The sequence below is a fragment of the Gnatocerus cornutus genome, chromosome 6 (genome assembly GCF_029298725.1).
Source record: "Gnatocerus cornutus isolate USDA-ARS CGAHR chromosome 6, icGnaCorn1.1, whole genome shotgun sequence".
Taxonomy (NCBI): Eukaryota; Metazoa; Arthropoda; class Insecta; order Coleoptera; family Tenebrionidae; genus Gnatocerus; species Gnatocerus cornutus.
Window position 1 is genome coordinate 13,573,790 of NC_142238.1, and position 14,737 is coordinate 13,588,526.

A 14,737-nucleotide genomic window follows, 5' to 3' on the forward strand; every position below is an offset into this window, starting at 1 on the left:
AAAACAATCTTAGCGTGTTCGCCAAACGTAAAAGTAAAAAACAACTTGTTAAATCAATTTTAAAGAAAAGAAGACAGTGTTCAAAGTCTGAACCGACAGATCAGAAATCAATTAATAGCTCAGATAACGGTAACTTTAATGTTAGTGAAAGTGATTATTCAGATGAAGTTTTCCTAATTGAAGAAAATTCAACTTTGCATAAAAATAACGCCGAAACGTTTATTCCCGATGGTCGTAGAATTGTTGATATTGGTCATTTTTTCTCAACTCTGAAATCTATAAAGCATAACATTTTTGATTGCACTTTTGATAATATTGAAATTAATAGTGAAAAGCGTTACGGTTTACAAAGCACGTTTTTTTATAAATGTACGATGTGTGGGGTTGTGGGACATTTTAGCACCGAACCTGATGATAGAATTTGTAAAATTAATGATGCGGCTGTTTGTGGTGTTATCTCTACAGGTGGGGGTTATAATCAATTGTCAGAATTTTGTTCGGCCTTAGATATCCCTCAGATGTCTCAAGGAACATACGGCCGTGCGGAGAGTAGAGTTTTTGAACACATTCGAAATCTTTGCGATGATCAAACTATTGAGGCCGGAAAAGAAGAATACGAATTAGCTATTAGAGCAGGGGAAGTTGATAGTGATGGAGTACCTTTCGTAACAGTCATTGTGGATGGCGCATGGAGCAAGCGGTCATATAAATCAAACTATAACGCATTGTCCGGTGTAGGCTGCATCATAGGTGCAAGAACCAAAAAAGTTCTTTTTGTAGGAGTTAAAAATAAATATTGTAGTTTTTGTAATATTTACAAAAAGAAAGATAAAGTAGTCCCGGCACATAACTGTTTTAAAAATTGGGAACAGTCAAGTACGTCAATGGAAGCGGCATTAATTTTAGAAGGGTTTAAAAAGTCAGAGCAAGTGCATAATTTACGGTATAAACGAATTATAGGGGATGGGGATAGTAGTGTTCTAAAAAAAATTCGAGCTGCAAAACCATATGGTCCGCATTATTTCATAGAAAAAATCGATTGTCGAAATCACATACTTCGCAATTATTGTACCAAAATCAGAGAGATATCAAAAACTCCCAAAACAGATGTAACGCTTAGAAATTTTCTAAGAAATAATCTTTTAAAGTTCAGAGTAGCCATTGTAAGTGCAATCAAATTTCGTAAAAATGAAAATTGTCAATTAGATGAAAAAATTGAAAATCTTAGAAAAGATATTTTAAACGGACCGCGACATATATTTGGTAATCACGAACACTGTGCCGGTTATTTTTGTCAGAAAAGTGGTCAGACAAATGATATTTCATTTTCGTTTTTCAAAAATAGTCCATTGTATGAACCATTTCAACAAGTTGTAAATCGAGTTGCCAATTTATCTTCAAGTTTGCTTTTTGACGTGGATAATAATGCTGTCGAATGTTATAACGCCATTGTTAATAAATTTGTGGGTGGGAAGCGGATTAATTTTTCTTCACGGGGGTCTTACCAAAGTAGGTGTTTTGCCGCTGCAATAAGTTATAATAGTAAAGGGACATTTTTGTATCAGTTGCTAGAAACAATGTCGGGAGAACATAAAGTTGGTACATATACACACATCTTTGCACAAAAAAGACTTATGAATAAAACTAAAATGAAAAAGTTTACTAAAAAAAATAGACGCGACAGCGCAGACTCTGACTACGGTAAAAACAATAGTATAAGTGTTCACATAGATGATATGTCACCAGATGAGTTTCGGAAAGTAAAAGACGGGTTTTTGTTAAAGTTATCACAATCAGATCCAGTTACTATTGAAAAAAATACTCGGAGCCAGCGGAAAAGCAATGAGTGGAATAAAGAGAGAGCCATCCGATTAACCGCAAGTAACTTTGGCAAGATTTGCAAAATGAGAGATTTAACCAATACTGCGAATACGGTTAAAAATATTGTTTGTATCGATAGAGCGTCATTAAAAACACTGCCAAAGTCAATGCAATTTGGAATCGATAACGAAGAACGGGCTAAAATTAAATTTGAAAGTATTACGGGATTAAAAGTAGAGTCGTGCGGGTTATTTATTGACATCAATCAAAAATTCTTGGGAGCTTCTCCAGACGGATTAATCAGTGCGGATACAACAATAGAAATTAAATGTGCTTATGCGGCTCGCGACAAAAATATCAAAGAAGCGATTAGGGAAAAGATAATTAGTTACTGTACTATTAATGAAGATGATATGATTGTATTAAAACGTAATCATGACTACATGTACCAAGTGCAGGGGCAACTTCATATAACGCAAAGAAAATGGTGCTATTTTGTTATATATACAGACGTAGATTTAGAGTATTGTTTAATTGAAAGGGACATTGAATTTTGGAATAACAATATGGCACCCATACTAGAAAAATTTTACATGCAAGCAATGCTTCCGGAAATAATTGATTCTCGTTGGTGTAGAAATAAACCAGTTCGAACAATTTTAAAAAAAGATTTGTAACCCACTCATTTGCTTTTTTATTGTGCGTGTTAAACAGAATAGAATCTAAGCGGTTTCTGACAATTGATTTACATTTTCTTTACTGACTGTTTTTCTCTACTAACAATTTTACCGATTTCCATTCCTTTCCCGGCAAGATGTGGTTCTAGACCTTCTCGTGGTTCTTGCTGAACGACTCAATGTGATAATAATGTGTCGACTAACATAGGACCATTTTTTATAATGCATTTATATTTTAAATTTGCCCAAACTACAAGGCTATCTATATATGTAAAAGTTGTCAATACCACATTCAAAACATTAGTAAACTACAGAAATTGTGTAAAAATGAGAATAAAAATTTTATTTTAAAAAAAATTAAAAAACATGTGGTGTAAAAACTGGCATAAATTCGACACATAAAAAAGATTAATATCTGTATTATCAATTTTATTCATTTTTATATTACGAACCGAATTATACAATAATTTAATTGAAATAGTAAAGTTAACTTGTTCGCTCGAAACCCATGAAATAGGAATTGTATTTGGGAACACCGATTTTTTTATGACAGGGTTAAAATTTGGGTCTCTTCACTGCAGGTATAGAGGGACAGACACCCCATGGAGAGTATTAAGTACTTAACTGCATATCGTAAATCATGCATCCAGAAGAATGTTGAGTTGCCTACCTTCGCAAAAATTGCCCTATTTTGTTATGGACTTTTTTCATAATAACTAAAAAAGTTGCGACTTTTAAGAAAAAACGGCTTCGTACCATAATGTAAAATAAAAGTTGCTACCACCTCGGCACTTTTTTAAAACGGTACGGCTTATAACTTCTTCTGAAAATGGATTTTAGAATTTAAACGTTTTATTTTTTATAAAAAAAAAATAACAACTTTTTTCAAAAACCGGCTTCGTACCCTAAAACAAAAGTGTCTCAGCAATTTATTCACATTTCGTTCACCATTCCAACTCATAGGATGTGACCGCAATTTGGATTTTCGTTTTGCATTGCCAAGCGGTCTACTGCGCTTTACGGTGCGGGACCCTTAAATGGAAGAAACAGACGATCGTGTTGAGACACATTCCTTTCGTGTATGCGGTCAGTGTTAGATGTCACCGCCGCCACAAGCACACATCGAAATTCGAATCTTTCGGCATCGAATGTCAGCCACAAAAAAGGCCAACCTCTCTTCAATGATCCCAATTAATTCGACCTGGACGGTATCGGGTTGCCTTCTTTCCGACGAAAAAGGCCACTTTTTGGCCAACTCTCCCAACGGAATCGCCTCTGAGGCCTTCACTGACCTTCCGTGCCGCCACGCCCAGCGAGAGATGAACTGTTTTTCGTCATTATATTAAATTTACACTTTGGTTTTACTCGTTTTTCCACGGAGGCCGATTAATGGAGGATCTGCTCTTCTGCTGACACCTGCTACCACTAGTTGCGGTGCTAGACCTAGCCTGACGGCTGCCAGCGCCAGCTGGAACGCACGATGGACAAAATGCCACTATTCTTCCAGGGACTTTTTGTCAACGGTCCAAAATGTTCAAACAGGCGAATGAAGAACTCTTTGGAGTCCTGCTTAATCGCAGCACTAACAATAAAAAAATAATGGCCGATATTTTAACAGTCTCTAATGTGTTCCATCTTCCAAAAATTTGAAGGAAAAATATTCCATAAACCAATTGATGATTATACACATATCTACCTAATCTTTTGGTTACAAGTTCTTTTGAAACTTTTCAAAGAAACCCAAAATTTTTGCCAAGCTTTATATGGGAATGTAGAACCAAAAATGTGACAAAGTAACAGACTTGTGCGTCTAGAGGTAAAAATTTGTCTTTAAGTATATGGGAGTATTTTGTAAGAGTAGTATAAATATTTTATACACCATAAATTTAATGTTTCAGCCTATGGCCATCCATATCTTGGCCCCATTACCATAATCACCAGTGTGAAACTTGCCATCGTCAGCGCCGAAGCTCTTAAGACACCTTCAGACCACACATCCAGCGGCACGCGCCGTTCCTCGTCTTTCGAAGTGTCTCGTTCGGCAATTTCCGTGGTCTTCTTGGGTGATCCTGTTGCGCAGAGACCACACATATAGCGGCACGCGCACGTTCGGCTGATTTCGGTCGCGCACGCGCTCTCTCGACACCTTGGTCCGCTAATCGGCCAATTTGTCAATTACGGCACTGACTTAAGCCCACCTAGCACGTTTCCCATTGGTTGTACGCAGCGTAAACGCAAGTGTTAAGTCGGTTTAACTTAACGTAGAAAAGTGGCTTTTTGCGCGGCAAAGTGCCAAATCGAGGATGCCGTGATTGTGGCGCTGGCAGTCTTTTGTTCTTGCTGGTATGGCGAGGGGCGAGGGGGCCAGGCGACATTCCACTGGCCCGTGGGAAAGCCGCTGGACTCTTGTAACTTGTACAGCGCTACCCATTCTCACTCCTTCACTACTAAAAAGCTGACTAAAACGTTTTGGTTATTTTGGAAGATCGACGATTTACGATAACGGCTTTCGAGAATGAGTTATGTGGGGACGGGGGCATTTACATGCGATTCATCGCTTATCGGCTTTGGGACACTTGACCAAATCTTCTTCAAAATGCTAGCCTTATCGAGACCTATCCTACATTCAGTCTTCTTCATTTGCCGATGGTAATGATCACTTGTAAACCACTGAATTTTTAAAAATTCAAAATAATCGATTTTATTACAAAAAATAAACACATTATTAAATATCGTATTGTATCAACTGTTTTAAAATGTTTTAAAAAAAAACTACAGTTGCGAACAATATATTTTATAAGAACGATGAGAACTGATTTTGAAGCCGGTTCTGTATTTTTTTTGTTTATTTAAACAGCCTAATTAAGTATTAGATAAATAATCGAAAACAGTAATAACCAATCAAAAGTACTTTTAAGATTTAAAGATTTAACATAAAAAAATAAAAATTTGCATCAGAATAGGCAGACCCGTATTGATTTATTTTTGTTTAGATCGATGGTTTATTAATTCTTTTATACACGACACGGCAATAATAGTGAAGCGTCAGTTTAATTAGATTTCGAGAAACATGAAAAGGTGTCCCAGAGTTTTTGCTTGAAACTTCTGAACAGTTTATTACGTGTTTATGCAACCAGTAAAATGCGTGTAATAATTCAAAGATTTCATTTATTAAAATGTTTGTTCGATTGTTTAAGAGCACCAACTTTTAGACACAGGGTCAGGCAACACATTGAAAACTAACTTAATAAAACAGCATTTTTTCCTCAAATTTTGAATACAATTTGCATTAAATCTAAAATGACAACTGAGATATTTTTAACACATTTATATTGAAAAAAAAGTAAATTAAAGGTTGATTTTACAAACCCTCACAATAAGCTAAAAATTACATTTTTAAGACGTCGCGACGCTAAAACAATCAGTGATAAAAAACAAATTTTTGCGCCAGCTTCTAGAACGTTCTCAACTATGAGCGTAAGCAAATTTTCAAAATTTTTAAAATTAAAGACAATTTTAGGGGTAAACACAAGTGTTGCCGGACCTTATACATATAACTAAATTTAGTTTTATTAAAGTTTTATTGGTAAATAAAAGAGTTATTGTCCATAGTAATTGTCTTTAATAATAACACATTTTAACTATAATTTTTGTGTAAAGTTAGATACTAAAAAGTTTTGTATAAATAAGAAATTCTAGATTTATAATAACCAAAAAAAAAATTGGTAATAAGCAAATTAAGCATTAAAAAATAAAATAAAATATAGTGTATTATGGGTTGCCTGCTAACAACGCTATCAACAAACTGGGGATTTTTTGTAGGTTGGTACCGGCACCCAATTGGCGCCATTTCATGTCAATGTCAGTTAGTTGTCAAACTCTAACCGCAATTGATTTGACAATTTTCCCTTTTTTTCGATTTTGGTGTAAATTATTCGTTAAAGCATGGCTTCCTTGAAAGACATGTGCCAGCAGTATTTTGCAACAACTGATATTTACGAAGTTCTAGGAGTAGAACGGACTGCCACAGAAAAACAAAGTAAGTCAAAAAAAAACGATTAATAGCAGCCAATTTTCTTGTCTTTGTAGTTAAAAAAGCGTACCATAGATTGTCGCTTCTTGTCCACCCTGACAGAGTTGACGCCAGCCACAAGGAAGTGGCAACAGAGAAATTCAAAGTTCTTGGAAAAATTCACTCTATTCTTCAAGATGAAGATAAACGCCGATGTTATGATGAGTGCGGTGAAATTGATGATGAAAGTGATTCTAATTTCAATTGGATGGAGTACTGGGGAGCGATTTTCAAGAAAATTCATCTTAAAGATATAGAGGAGTATGAAAGGAATTATATTGGTTCAGAGACTGAACTGCGCGATATAAAGAAGGCCTATGTCGGGAGCAAAGGCAATATGGATCTTATTCTGGAGATGGTCCCTTTCAGTAACTGTGATAGTGAAGAAAGAATTATGGAAGTTGTCAGGAAGATGATTGATGATGGGGAAGTTGAAGAGTACTCTGGATTTTTCAATGAATCTAAACTGAAGAAGACCAGAAGGAGGAAGAAGTATGAAAAAGAAAAGAAGCTAGCTGAGAAGATTGATGGTAAAGACTTTCAGTATCCACTTCAATCATGTTTAAACTTATTTTTAGTGAAAGCGCTGGAGCAAGAACATGCAGAAAACCACGAAAAGAGAATTAAAGGCTTTGCCGATTTTATTAGTAACATTGAGGCGAAGTATGGGGGCACCACCAAACGCAAATCAATCACAAATGGCGCAAAGCCTTCCCCTAAAAGGAAGGCCAAAAAATAGAAGACGAAACGATAAGTTGAGCTTAACATGTCTTCTAGATACTCATTTTGTATTTTTTCATTATTATTAGATTTGGATAGAGCACAGTATCATTTATTTTTCAAAATAATTACAAAAAATATAAAACTCCCAATTACTCCCTATGGATTAGAACATAAAAGCCTAGACACGCTAAAACCGCGTACTGAAACAAAGAATTAAAGTTGCATACACGACTTTTTCTTCACTTACCTTAAACTTAGGATATTCATTCATTAAAATAGTGACCATACCAACATAAGGAAGAAAACCTCTAGCTCTCCCAACTACATCTTTTTTTGTTAACCATAATTGTCCAGGGGCATATAGCCCTCTGTCATCGACGCTGTTATTGTCGCCTTTAGTCAAAAACTTTACGGCTCCACTTTCCCTTGAAAATAACTTTCAGTTATAAAAATTTTAAAATTAAAAAATTACTTTTCATGTAGTTTTAACACCCTGTGGACTATTGGAATATCTCGCCCTTCAACCTTGAAGACTACGATTTCTCCAACCCTTACAGGTTCCTCAGGATAATTAGTTAAGAATAATAAATCTCCCCTATGAAAAGCAGGTTCCATACTACCAGAAAGAACCACAACAATGGGGCTCTCACTACCCGTAACTACCATTAAGCCTTTCCATATCATAAGTGCAGAAGAAACTATCATACCAAAACTTAAAACTTGGTATAAGAACTGTAATGTGTTTGGTGGTTATAAATATTTAAACACATGTTAACCCAACTTACTTGACGTTTATTCATGCGTTTCACATCATCAAACATTGTAGCGACATCCATTCTGAATTATTTCTGTAAAGAATATGTAAAAATGTGGAACAAATGGGGGCTTTTCAAACTCCACGTCAGAGTTATCGAGTTGTTGTGGCTGATACGCCGAGAGGTATGACAGCTTTTTGACAAGTGACAAGTCGTTGTTACCAACCGTACAAATTGATCGGTTAAGTCCCATGCACACTAGAACAAACGATTAATGGTGTATTACTAGTTGCCTGACTAGGCAATAAAACCATTTCGAAAAACTTTGAATTTTTATTCAGTCTCCACTTCTCATGAGTTATTTATCTCGGATCGATTGACAAAAATTTCCTCAACAGATTTAGAATCACCGATAGTTGCACTTGGTGGCTTTTCTTCGTTGCGTCCCCAAACTGAAGCGATGCTTTGCAAAGTTTTCAAATCCTCCAAGCTCTGTTTTACTTTCAACAACTCCAAATTGCACATATTTTCGGTTTCAGCCAATTTCCTCTTGTAGTTTTGCAGCTCCAGCAACTGTTTTATTGAGTACGATTTTAAGACATCGTCAAACTTCTTCGAGTTTCCTTCACCACTCCCCAGACAACAAACACTGTTGATGGATTTAAGAACTTCTTGTCTCAACGAGTTCCTCGACGGTATTCTCTTTGTACACGTGCACATCATTTCTTGTTGCTGCTGGAGAAGTCTAATTTTTTCTATGTCCTCTCTCCAAAGCTCCTTCTCCAGTTTTAGCTGATCTTTTAAGTGCATTATGGAGGTTTGCAACGAAGTCATTCTTAGGCGAAGACGCTTTTCGTTGGATTCAAGAACAATTTTTTCCGATAGTGAAATATCGCTGCTTGAGTCGGTATTGTCTGAAAGATCCCCACACTCTGTGTTTGTGAGAAGAGTTTCAACACTATTTTCCATTTTTAAGGATTTAAAAAAATTCAATCTTTCAACTTGAAATGAGCCTTCTTTGAAATTCCCGCTGCGTTCCGTTGGAGAGTTTTAGTTCGTCAGATTGGCAGAAAATTGACAGCCGCAGGTCTTTTTTAGATTTTCGCTGTGTTGAACTGTCAACATGAAGTGAGTATTTTGATAAATCTAGCTAAATTTTGATCATCCGCCAAGGAAATGGTCATATTGAATTAGAATTGATCGTTTTTTGAGTAGACGAAACTATAGTTGCGGTTTTTTTCCAGGATTGGGTTGTGTGTTTACAGTGGGTACAAAATTTACCCCGGACATGGCAAGACCATGGTCAAAGCCGACGGAAAGGTAAGAAAATGTTCATTATAACCCCCTAAAGACAGTTTTCCCTCAGTTAATTGTCTTTAACACAAACAAGTAACAACAACGTAACCTCACTTTTCAGACCTTCACTTTCCTCAATTCAAAATGTGAGCGTGCTCACTTAATGAAACGCAACCCCCGTAAGGTCACGTGGACTGTTTTGTACAGGCGTAAACATAAAAAGGGACAGGAGGAAGAAGCCACCAAGAAACGTACCCGCAGAACCCAAAAATTCCAGCGTGCGATTGTAGGTGCTTCTCTGAATGACATTTTAGCCAAGAGAAATCAGAGGCCTGAAGTGAGGAAGGCACAACGAGAGCAGGCTATTAGGTGAGATTTAACAATGTGAAGTTTGGGGTCTTATGGGGGATTTTAGGGCTGCCAAAGAACAGAAAAAGACGACGAAAACCGTTAAGAAGGCCACCCAACCTGCAAAACAAGCTAAAGCTGCCCCTAAACAGAAAGCCGCCAAGAATGTGCAAAAGGCTGCGCCCAGAGTAGGAGGAAAGCGTTAAGTGTATAAGTTTTATAAATAAAAACTTTATTCAAGGGATCGTGTTTTATTAGTGTTATTATTACTATTATTTTAGTAATAAATGAAAATAAAAATCCCCTAAATCTGAGTTTCGGAATTTTGACAGTTCCGATTTCTAAGGTTGTGGTTGCCAACCTCACTAAAATCTTTCCTTTTTATTTCTTTCATGGAAGTGTGACATCGAAAAGTAACAGTATTTAATATGAATTTACTAAAGCAGGATGAAGACTCCTTAAATTTACACGAGTTGGGCTTAGAAAAAATTAAATACGGGGAAGAGCTCATTGTCTCAATTCAGCAGTATAAAAATTTAGAAGGCATACAAAAACTACAACGCAAAATTACACAAGAATTGAATTTTTTGCGACAGGTGATTATACTATTTTAACTTTGAAAAACTATTTAGTTTCATGCAGATACTTAAGAATGGAAAAATCAAGAAAGAACATATTCAGTGTTCAAATCTAACACATTTCTCAGCAGTGATGAACACCCTTTCTAAAATAGACAAGTGCATTAGTGTTAACAAGGTATTTGTCTTAGAAGACAGAAAGATTACCATTGATATAATTTGCGATGATGGACTGACGTGGATGAAAGTAATAGCAAGGAATCCAAAGTCTTTAAGTCAGATTTGCATGGGAGATGCTAGCTATGGAGTGAGAAGTATTATAGATCATGCAGAAGATTACATGGATTGTGCAAAGTTGAATCCCAGACTTTTTCAAATTCCAAAGGTAATTATTTTCTTATAAGACTTTAATTATTGGCTGAAAATCTAAAAAATTGATTTCCCAACACAATTTTGTGATTTTATAAAAAATGATGACATAAGTAAACAAGATTTTTATTGGGCTTCATTCTGTCCAGGTAGTATTTGTTTTTGTTAATGGCGTAGGAAACAATTTGGCTGCAAAAATAGAATCCTTGGGCATTAAAGTCGAAGGCCCGCGATTAACAGAAATCGATATTAACGAATCCGAAAACACAAGCGAGGACGAATTTGAAAAAACGAATGAGTCAGTTGAGTCAACTTTATCCTCCCCCAACATTTCCCACATCACAAAAATAAATTTAGACGTCTCAGCAATGCTAGCTTACGTTAGTTCAGTTTGTAATGGTAGCGCCAATCTGTACGAATTTCCAATTGGGGTCTTGGCTCAACAAGCAGAGTGGGAACGAAAGAGACCCCAAAAGCCCATTTTAGACGAGTTTTTCAAAGGTGAGCACTAACTAATCAAACTTCAATCAATGTTCTTTTCAACAGGAAAAAAAAAGTATTGTTGCGAAACCGCAAAAAGCAGTTTTCTAAGCATTGTGAAGACAGTCGGAGGCCCCAATGAGAAAAAACGCTCCGAAGAGTTCTTAGAAACGGTCAAAGTGCTTCCAGATGATGCTACCGCTGAAGACGCGTCGGACGATGACCACAGTGTTCACAAGAACGTTCAGTTAACACCAGACAGGTCTTTAATCGTAGGGGGAAAAATAAAAGAACGCTCTCTGACGATTTTTACTTTTGGGGACCGAATTGGGGCTGTTACTGTCACGTCCAACGATGGCTTTGTCAGGGCTGCTAGACAACAGGTTCGGGAACAAAGGCAAACGGCCGAAAATTTATTTCTGTTTTTAGGGTATCGATTTTGTGGTCTTCGTGCATGAGTCCAGGGCTCTAACGGAGCAGAAGGAGCAAACCCGAGCTATCGGCGTCAAAGTTCCTTCATGACGTTTCCTGCTTTCTGTATTTATTACTGCCAGGTTCTCTTTGAATAAGATGTTTTTATTGAATAGAAAACAAACTACAAACTAAAAAGCTAGAAAATAAACTAAACTGTTTCAAACTCGGCCAAAACTCTGATGGGGTTCTGCGGTTTTCTTTGTGATCCCTTTCGTACCACGGCGCGGATTTCCTTCCGCTTTTCCAGTCGAACCAATGGTTTCTTCTCCGGGGCCTTCATCTTCCACACCACGACAGGTGTCTGAAAAAATAGGTGAAATTCTGCTCAGATGGTACAAAACAGATTACCTTCACAGATCCCTGTCTTGAGAACTTAGTAGAAGCGATGTACGACGACTTCACCGTAAGCACCACCGCGTTCATCAAGTTCTTCGCATTTTCAATCAACGACGTCGCGCTTTCCACCCCCGCAATGATCAATTCTTCGTTGGAATTATTTTCAACGTCTGCTTTTACTTTCGCGATGATGTTAATCTGATGGGAGTACAAAGCGACCCGTTCGATGTAAGCCTGCAGATCATTCTTGATTGAACCTTGAGGGCAGTCATCTGCTATTTGTTGTGTTAATTCGTTTAGTCTGATTCCAGCTTCGGAGATTTTCTTAGCTGAGCTGATGACATCGCTTGTGGTTTTGAGGGGGCCGCGTTGGCGTACGAAGTCGGTCATTTGGATCATTATCATGCACATGTACTTTGCGAGAACGACAATGTCGTTGTTGGCGTCGTCCCATTTTGACACTTCTTTGTCGAAGGTGTGTTTCTCGCTTTCGAAGTTTTCGACTTGTTCTAAAATCTTCGTTTTTTCTTCCTCTGGGAGCTGATTCATAGCTTGCTATAAGAGACATTCCTTTAGCTTTGCGTGTGGGAGAAAGATATCTTACCCTGGCCATCGTAATTCCGCTGTTAACATCCTCAACCTCTTCAATCGTCGTGGAAGTGGTCGTGGTGATGAAGTCTGTGGTTACCTCTGAAATAAAAATGCAATGGTACGAAAAAACACAATTTCCTTACTCTGTATCAGGTTGTCTGTGGTGTACATTGAATCCTCAAACTCGACCTCCTCCGGATCCAATTCTTCGTCAGCCTAGAAACCTTCTCTCAACACTTATTCTAATTTCAACAAGAACTTACTCTATTCATGAGCACCGCTCGTCTCACTTCGCGAACTCCATCATAAATCAACCTCGTGGCATCTATAAATTCATTCTCATCGATCTCCTGCTCAGGGTTTTCCTCCATGGACTTAATAATCTTCTCCGTCTTCGCACAGAACTTCTCAAAATCACCATTTAGCAACTTTACCGCTGCCAAGACATTCTTCGTGTACATGCAAGGCTCGTAGTTGTCCATCTCTGTATTGACAACATCAGAGATCCTGCCAGCACGATTGCGGATACTCTCAATCACGGCCCTCAACTTCTGCGGGTCTCGTTCTTGTACAGCAATTACATATTGGTTCATTTCTTCGTACATGTGCTGGTCGAGGACCGATAAAATGTCATCAATGGTGCTGATGTCGTCTACTGCTTCTAATAAAATGCGAACTTGTTCTTCCCATGCCTGTTTGTACGCAGTCATGTTTTCCTGATCGGTGATGCTTTCGGGCGCTTCTGCTAAGATTCTAGCAGCGTTGATAACTCCTTCGCAAAGACTTGGGAGTTGGGAGGCGATCAAACGCACTATTTTGACGCCGTCTTCATTGTTAGACAACTCGCATACATGGTTGGCAACTTCGATGAGTTTGTTGCAGTGCTCGGTGAAGATGGCGGCGCATCTTTCGACGTCTTCGACATCGCCATTTTCCGCGGCAGTCACTAGAGCTAGAAGTGGGGTTTCTGTATCAAAGAAATTGTCGGAGACTTCATCCGCGACTGCTTTTCCCAACTGTCTCTTCAGCTGTTTTGTCCTCCTGGTGATGTCCTCCAGAGCTTCAGGGCTGGGTTGAGTCATGGATTGCGTTAGAAGATTTTTAAGAGCTTCACGAAGCTCGGTTGCCCCTGACATGATCTTGTTTCTCCGCTCGTCGTTGATGCTTGTAGATTCAGAAATCAAAGACACGCCATTGATGAGCTCTTCCATTTGTTGTTCAAGAAGAGTCTGCGTGCGGATTTCTGTATAATCAACAGAAGTTGTCGTTTCGAGAGTTTCAAAGGTTGTAGCAACGCGTCCAGCACCTTCGTACTGCCCAGATCCATTCTCTGGTGTCTTTCCTTGGGCTATGTCACTGATGGTGTTAACAGCCTCGCAAATTTGCCGGATAACTTGGTCTTTATTAGCGACAGCAGCGGGAAGATCAGGATGGGAAATGAAAGACTTCGATGCTGAGAGCAACATTGTGCTACTTTTCTTAAGGACTGCTCTGGCAGCGGCCAGATCGTCTCTACTTCGAGGATCAATCAGATGCTGTTGGCGCCTCCCGGATTCTGCAAAAAGCTGCCGCGATTTCTGGGTGTAGTTCTTCAGCTCTTCCATTAGTTGGTCGCGATTGGCGCCACTCCGGAGCTTCTCCAAAGACTCCACAACAGAGTCAATACTTTGGATAAGAAGTTGGACATCTACCATGTCGGCGAGGATGAGCAGCCGCGTCACTGCCGCAAGTAAAGCTCTGGCGGCTTTCACCATTTCCGAGCGTTTCTCGGAGGAGCATGGATTTTTAACAAACTCTTGCGAGGCGGAAGACATCTTCGTCCCTGGATTCGTTCAAGTGATTGGGGGTAAAAATTCTTGTATACTTACCAGTGGTGCGAATCTCTTCAACAATAGCCATTATGTCTTGGGTTACATCGGGGTTTTCGATGGCGAGTTGTTCACCGTTTTCGATAAAATTCGTAACGGCTTTCTCCATCGCCGCCACCAAAACTGCGCCTTTCTTCGACTTGCCCCTCCCTTTTTTAACAGGCTTTTGGGAGCTCACCAGAGTCGTAACTCCAATAATTAGGGGTTGCAATTGTTGTTCCACTAATCTGGAGCGCACTTCGAAGTTTTTGGGGTCCCATTTTACCTGGATTTTGCTCGCCATTGCGTTTGCGGTTGGCAAGGACAGGATAAATTCGTCTACTGAGGTGACAAGCTTATCAAGGTATTT

The 14,737-nt window shown here is 38.4% G+C and overlaps 6 protein-coding genes across 6 annotated transcripts; 3 read left to right on the forward strand and 3 right to left on the reverse strand.

Moving 5' to 3' along the window:
- Window positions 1-6,324: 6,324 nt before the first annotated feature.
- LOC148173145 (dnaJ homolog subfamily C member 9) lies at window positions 6,325-7,396 on the forward strand. The gene is made up of 3 exons (XM_088039412.1): window positions 6,325-6,537; window positions 6,588-7,100; window positions 7,149-7,396. The coding sequence occupies exons 1-3, from the start codon at window positions 6,444-6,446 to the stop codon at window positions 7,307-7,309; spliced, it is 768 nt and encodes a 255-aa protein (XP_087895538.1). The 5' UTR covers window positions 6,325-6,443; the 3' UTR covers window positions 7,310-7,396.
- Window positions 7,387-8,279, reverse strand: twr (signal peptidase complex catalytic subunit SEC11 homolog C twr). Its single transcript, XM_088039413.1, has 4 exons — window positions 8,079-8,279; window positions 7,766-8,025; window positions 7,541-7,718; window positions 7,387-7,493 (listed from the first exon to the last, which is right to left on the reverse strand). Exons 1-4 carry the CDS (start codon window positions 8,127-8,129, stop codon window positions 7,443-7,445), a joined length of 540 nt encoding a protein of 179 aa, XP_087895539.1. The 5' UTR covers window positions 8,130-8,279; the 3' UTR covers window positions 7,387-7,442.
- LOC148173147 (uncharacterized) lies at window positions 8,136-9,017 on the reverse strand. Its single transcript, XM_088039839.1, has 3 exons — window positions 8,445-9,017; window positions 8,342-8,395; window positions 8,136-8,306 (listed from the first exon to the last, which is right to left on the reverse strand). The coding sequence occupies exons 1-3, from the start codon at window positions 9,015-9,017 to the stop codon at window positions 8,136-8,138; spliced, it is 798 nt and encodes a 265-aa protein (XP_087895965.1).
- A 66-nt stretch (window positions 9,018-9,083) lies between these two features.
- RpL24 (ribosomal protein L24) lies at window positions 9,084-9,933 on the forward strand. The gene is made up of 4 exons (XM_088039202.1): window positions 9,084-9,176; window positions 9,293-9,368; window positions 9,466-9,713; window positions 9,760-9,933. The coding sequence occupies exons 1-4, from the start codon at window positions 9,172-9,174 to the stop codon at window positions 9,896-9,898; spliced, it is 468 nt and encodes a 155-aa protein (XP_087895328.1). The 5' UTR covers window positions 9,084-9,171; the 3' UTR covers window positions 9,899-9,933.
- A 76-nt stretch (window positions 9,934-10,009) lies between these two features.
- On the forward strand, window positions 10,010-11,770 carry LOC148173149 (UPF0415 protein C7orf25 homolog). The gene is made up of 5 exons (XM_088039201.1): window positions 10,010-10,288; window positions 10,335-10,655; window positions 10,789-11,140; window positions 11,186-11,502; window positions 11,549-11,770. Exons 1-5 carry the CDS (start codon window positions 10,121-10,123, stop codon window positions 11,639-11,641), a joined length of 1,251 nt encoding a protein of 416 aa, XP_087895327.1. The 5' UTR covers window positions 10,010-10,120; the 3' UTR covers window positions 11,642-11,770.
- On the reverse strand, window positions 11,742-14,735 carry LOC148173150 (catenin alpha-like). The gene is made up of 6 exons (XM_088039196.1): window positions 14,389-14,735; window positions 12,784-14,342; window positions 12,664-12,736; window positions 12,534-12,619; window positions 11,942-12,484; window positions 11,742-11,894 (listed from the first exon to the last, which is right to left on the reverse strand). The coding sequence occupies exons 1-6, from the start codon at window positions 14,669-14,671 to the stop codon at window positions 11,742-11,744; spliced, it is 2,697 nt and encodes an 898-aa protein (XP_087895322.1). The 5' UTR covers window positions 14,672-14,735.
- Window positions 14,736-14,737: the final 2 nt, after the last annotated feature.

Excerpts from the sequence above, each read along its gene's own strand:
- LOC148173145 (XM_088039412.1), top strand. The coding sequence starts at position 6,444 with ATGGCTTCCTTGAAAGACATGTGCCAGCAGTATTTTGCAACAACTGAT. Across the intron at positions 6,538-6,587 it reads GACTGCCACAGAAAAACAAA|TTAAAAAAGCGTACCATAGA; the intron begins GTAAGTCAAAAA and ends TTGTCTTTGTAG. Across the intron at positions 7,101-7,148 it reads GCTAGCTGAGAAGATTGATG|TGAAAGCGCTGGAGCAAGAA; the intron begins GTAAAGACTTTC and ends ACTTATTTTTAG.
- twr (XM_088039413.1), bottom strand. The coding sequence starts at position 8,129 with ATGGATGTCGCTACAATGTTTGATGATGTGAAACGCATGAATAAACGT. Across the intron at positions 8,026-8,078 it reads AACGCATGAATAAACGTCAA|TTCTTATACCAAGTTTTAAG; the intron begins GTAAGTTGGGTT and ends AACACATTACAG. Across the intron at positions 7,494-7,540 it reads ATGAATATCCTAAGTTTAAG|TACGCGGTTTTAGCGTGTCT; the intron begins GTAAGTGAAGAA and ends TCTTTGTTTCAG.
- LOC148173147 (XM_088039839.1), bottom strand. The coding sequence starts at position 9,017 with ATGGAAAATAGTGTTGAAACTCTTCTCACAAACACAGAGTGTGGGGAT. Across the intron at positions 8,396-8,444 it reads CTATCGGTGATTCTAAATCT|TGGAGACTGAATAAAAATTC; the intron begins GTTGAGGAAATT and ends ACTCATGAGAAG. Across the intron at positions 8,307-8,341 it reads TGGTTTTATTGCCTAGTCAG|TGTGCATGGGACTTAACCGA; the intron begins GCAACTAGTAAT and ends CGTTTGTTCTAG.
- RpL24 (XM_088039202.1), top strand. Across the intron at positions 9,369-9,465 it reads TGGTCAAAGCCGACGGAAAG|ACCTTCACTTTCCTCAATTC; the intron begins GTAAGAAAATGT and ends CTCACTTTTCAG. Across the intron at positions 9,714-9,759 it reads CAACGAGAGCAGGCTATTAG|GGCTGCCAAAGAACAGAAAA; the intron begins GTGAGATTTAAC and ends GGGGGATTTTAG.
- LOC148173149 (XM_088039201.1), top strand. The coding sequence starts at position 10,121 with ATGAATTTACTAAAGCAGGATGAAGACTCCTTAAATTTACACGAGTTG. Across the intron at positions 10,656-10,788 it reads GACTTTTTCAAATTCCAAAG|GTAGTATTTGTTTTTGTTAA; the intron begins GTAATTATTTTC and ends CATTCTGTCCAG. Across the intron at positions 11,141-11,185 it reads TTTAGACGAGTTTTTCAAAG|GAAAAAAAAAGTATTGTTGC; the intron begins GTGAGCACTAAC and ends TCTTTTCAACAG.
- LOC148173150 (XM_088039196.1), bottom strand. The coding sequence starts at position 14,671 with ATGGCGAGCAAAATCCAGGTAAAATGGGACCCCAAAAACTTCGAAGTG. Across the intron at positions 12,485-12,533 it reads GCGGAATTACGATGGCCAGG|CAAGCTATGAATCAGCTCCC; the intron begins GTAAGATATCTT and ends TGTCTCTTATAG. Across the intron at positions 11,895-11,941 it reads CAAGACAGGGATCTGTGAAG|ACACCTGTCGTGGTGTGGAA; the intron begins GTAATCTGTTTT and ends CTATTTTTTCAG.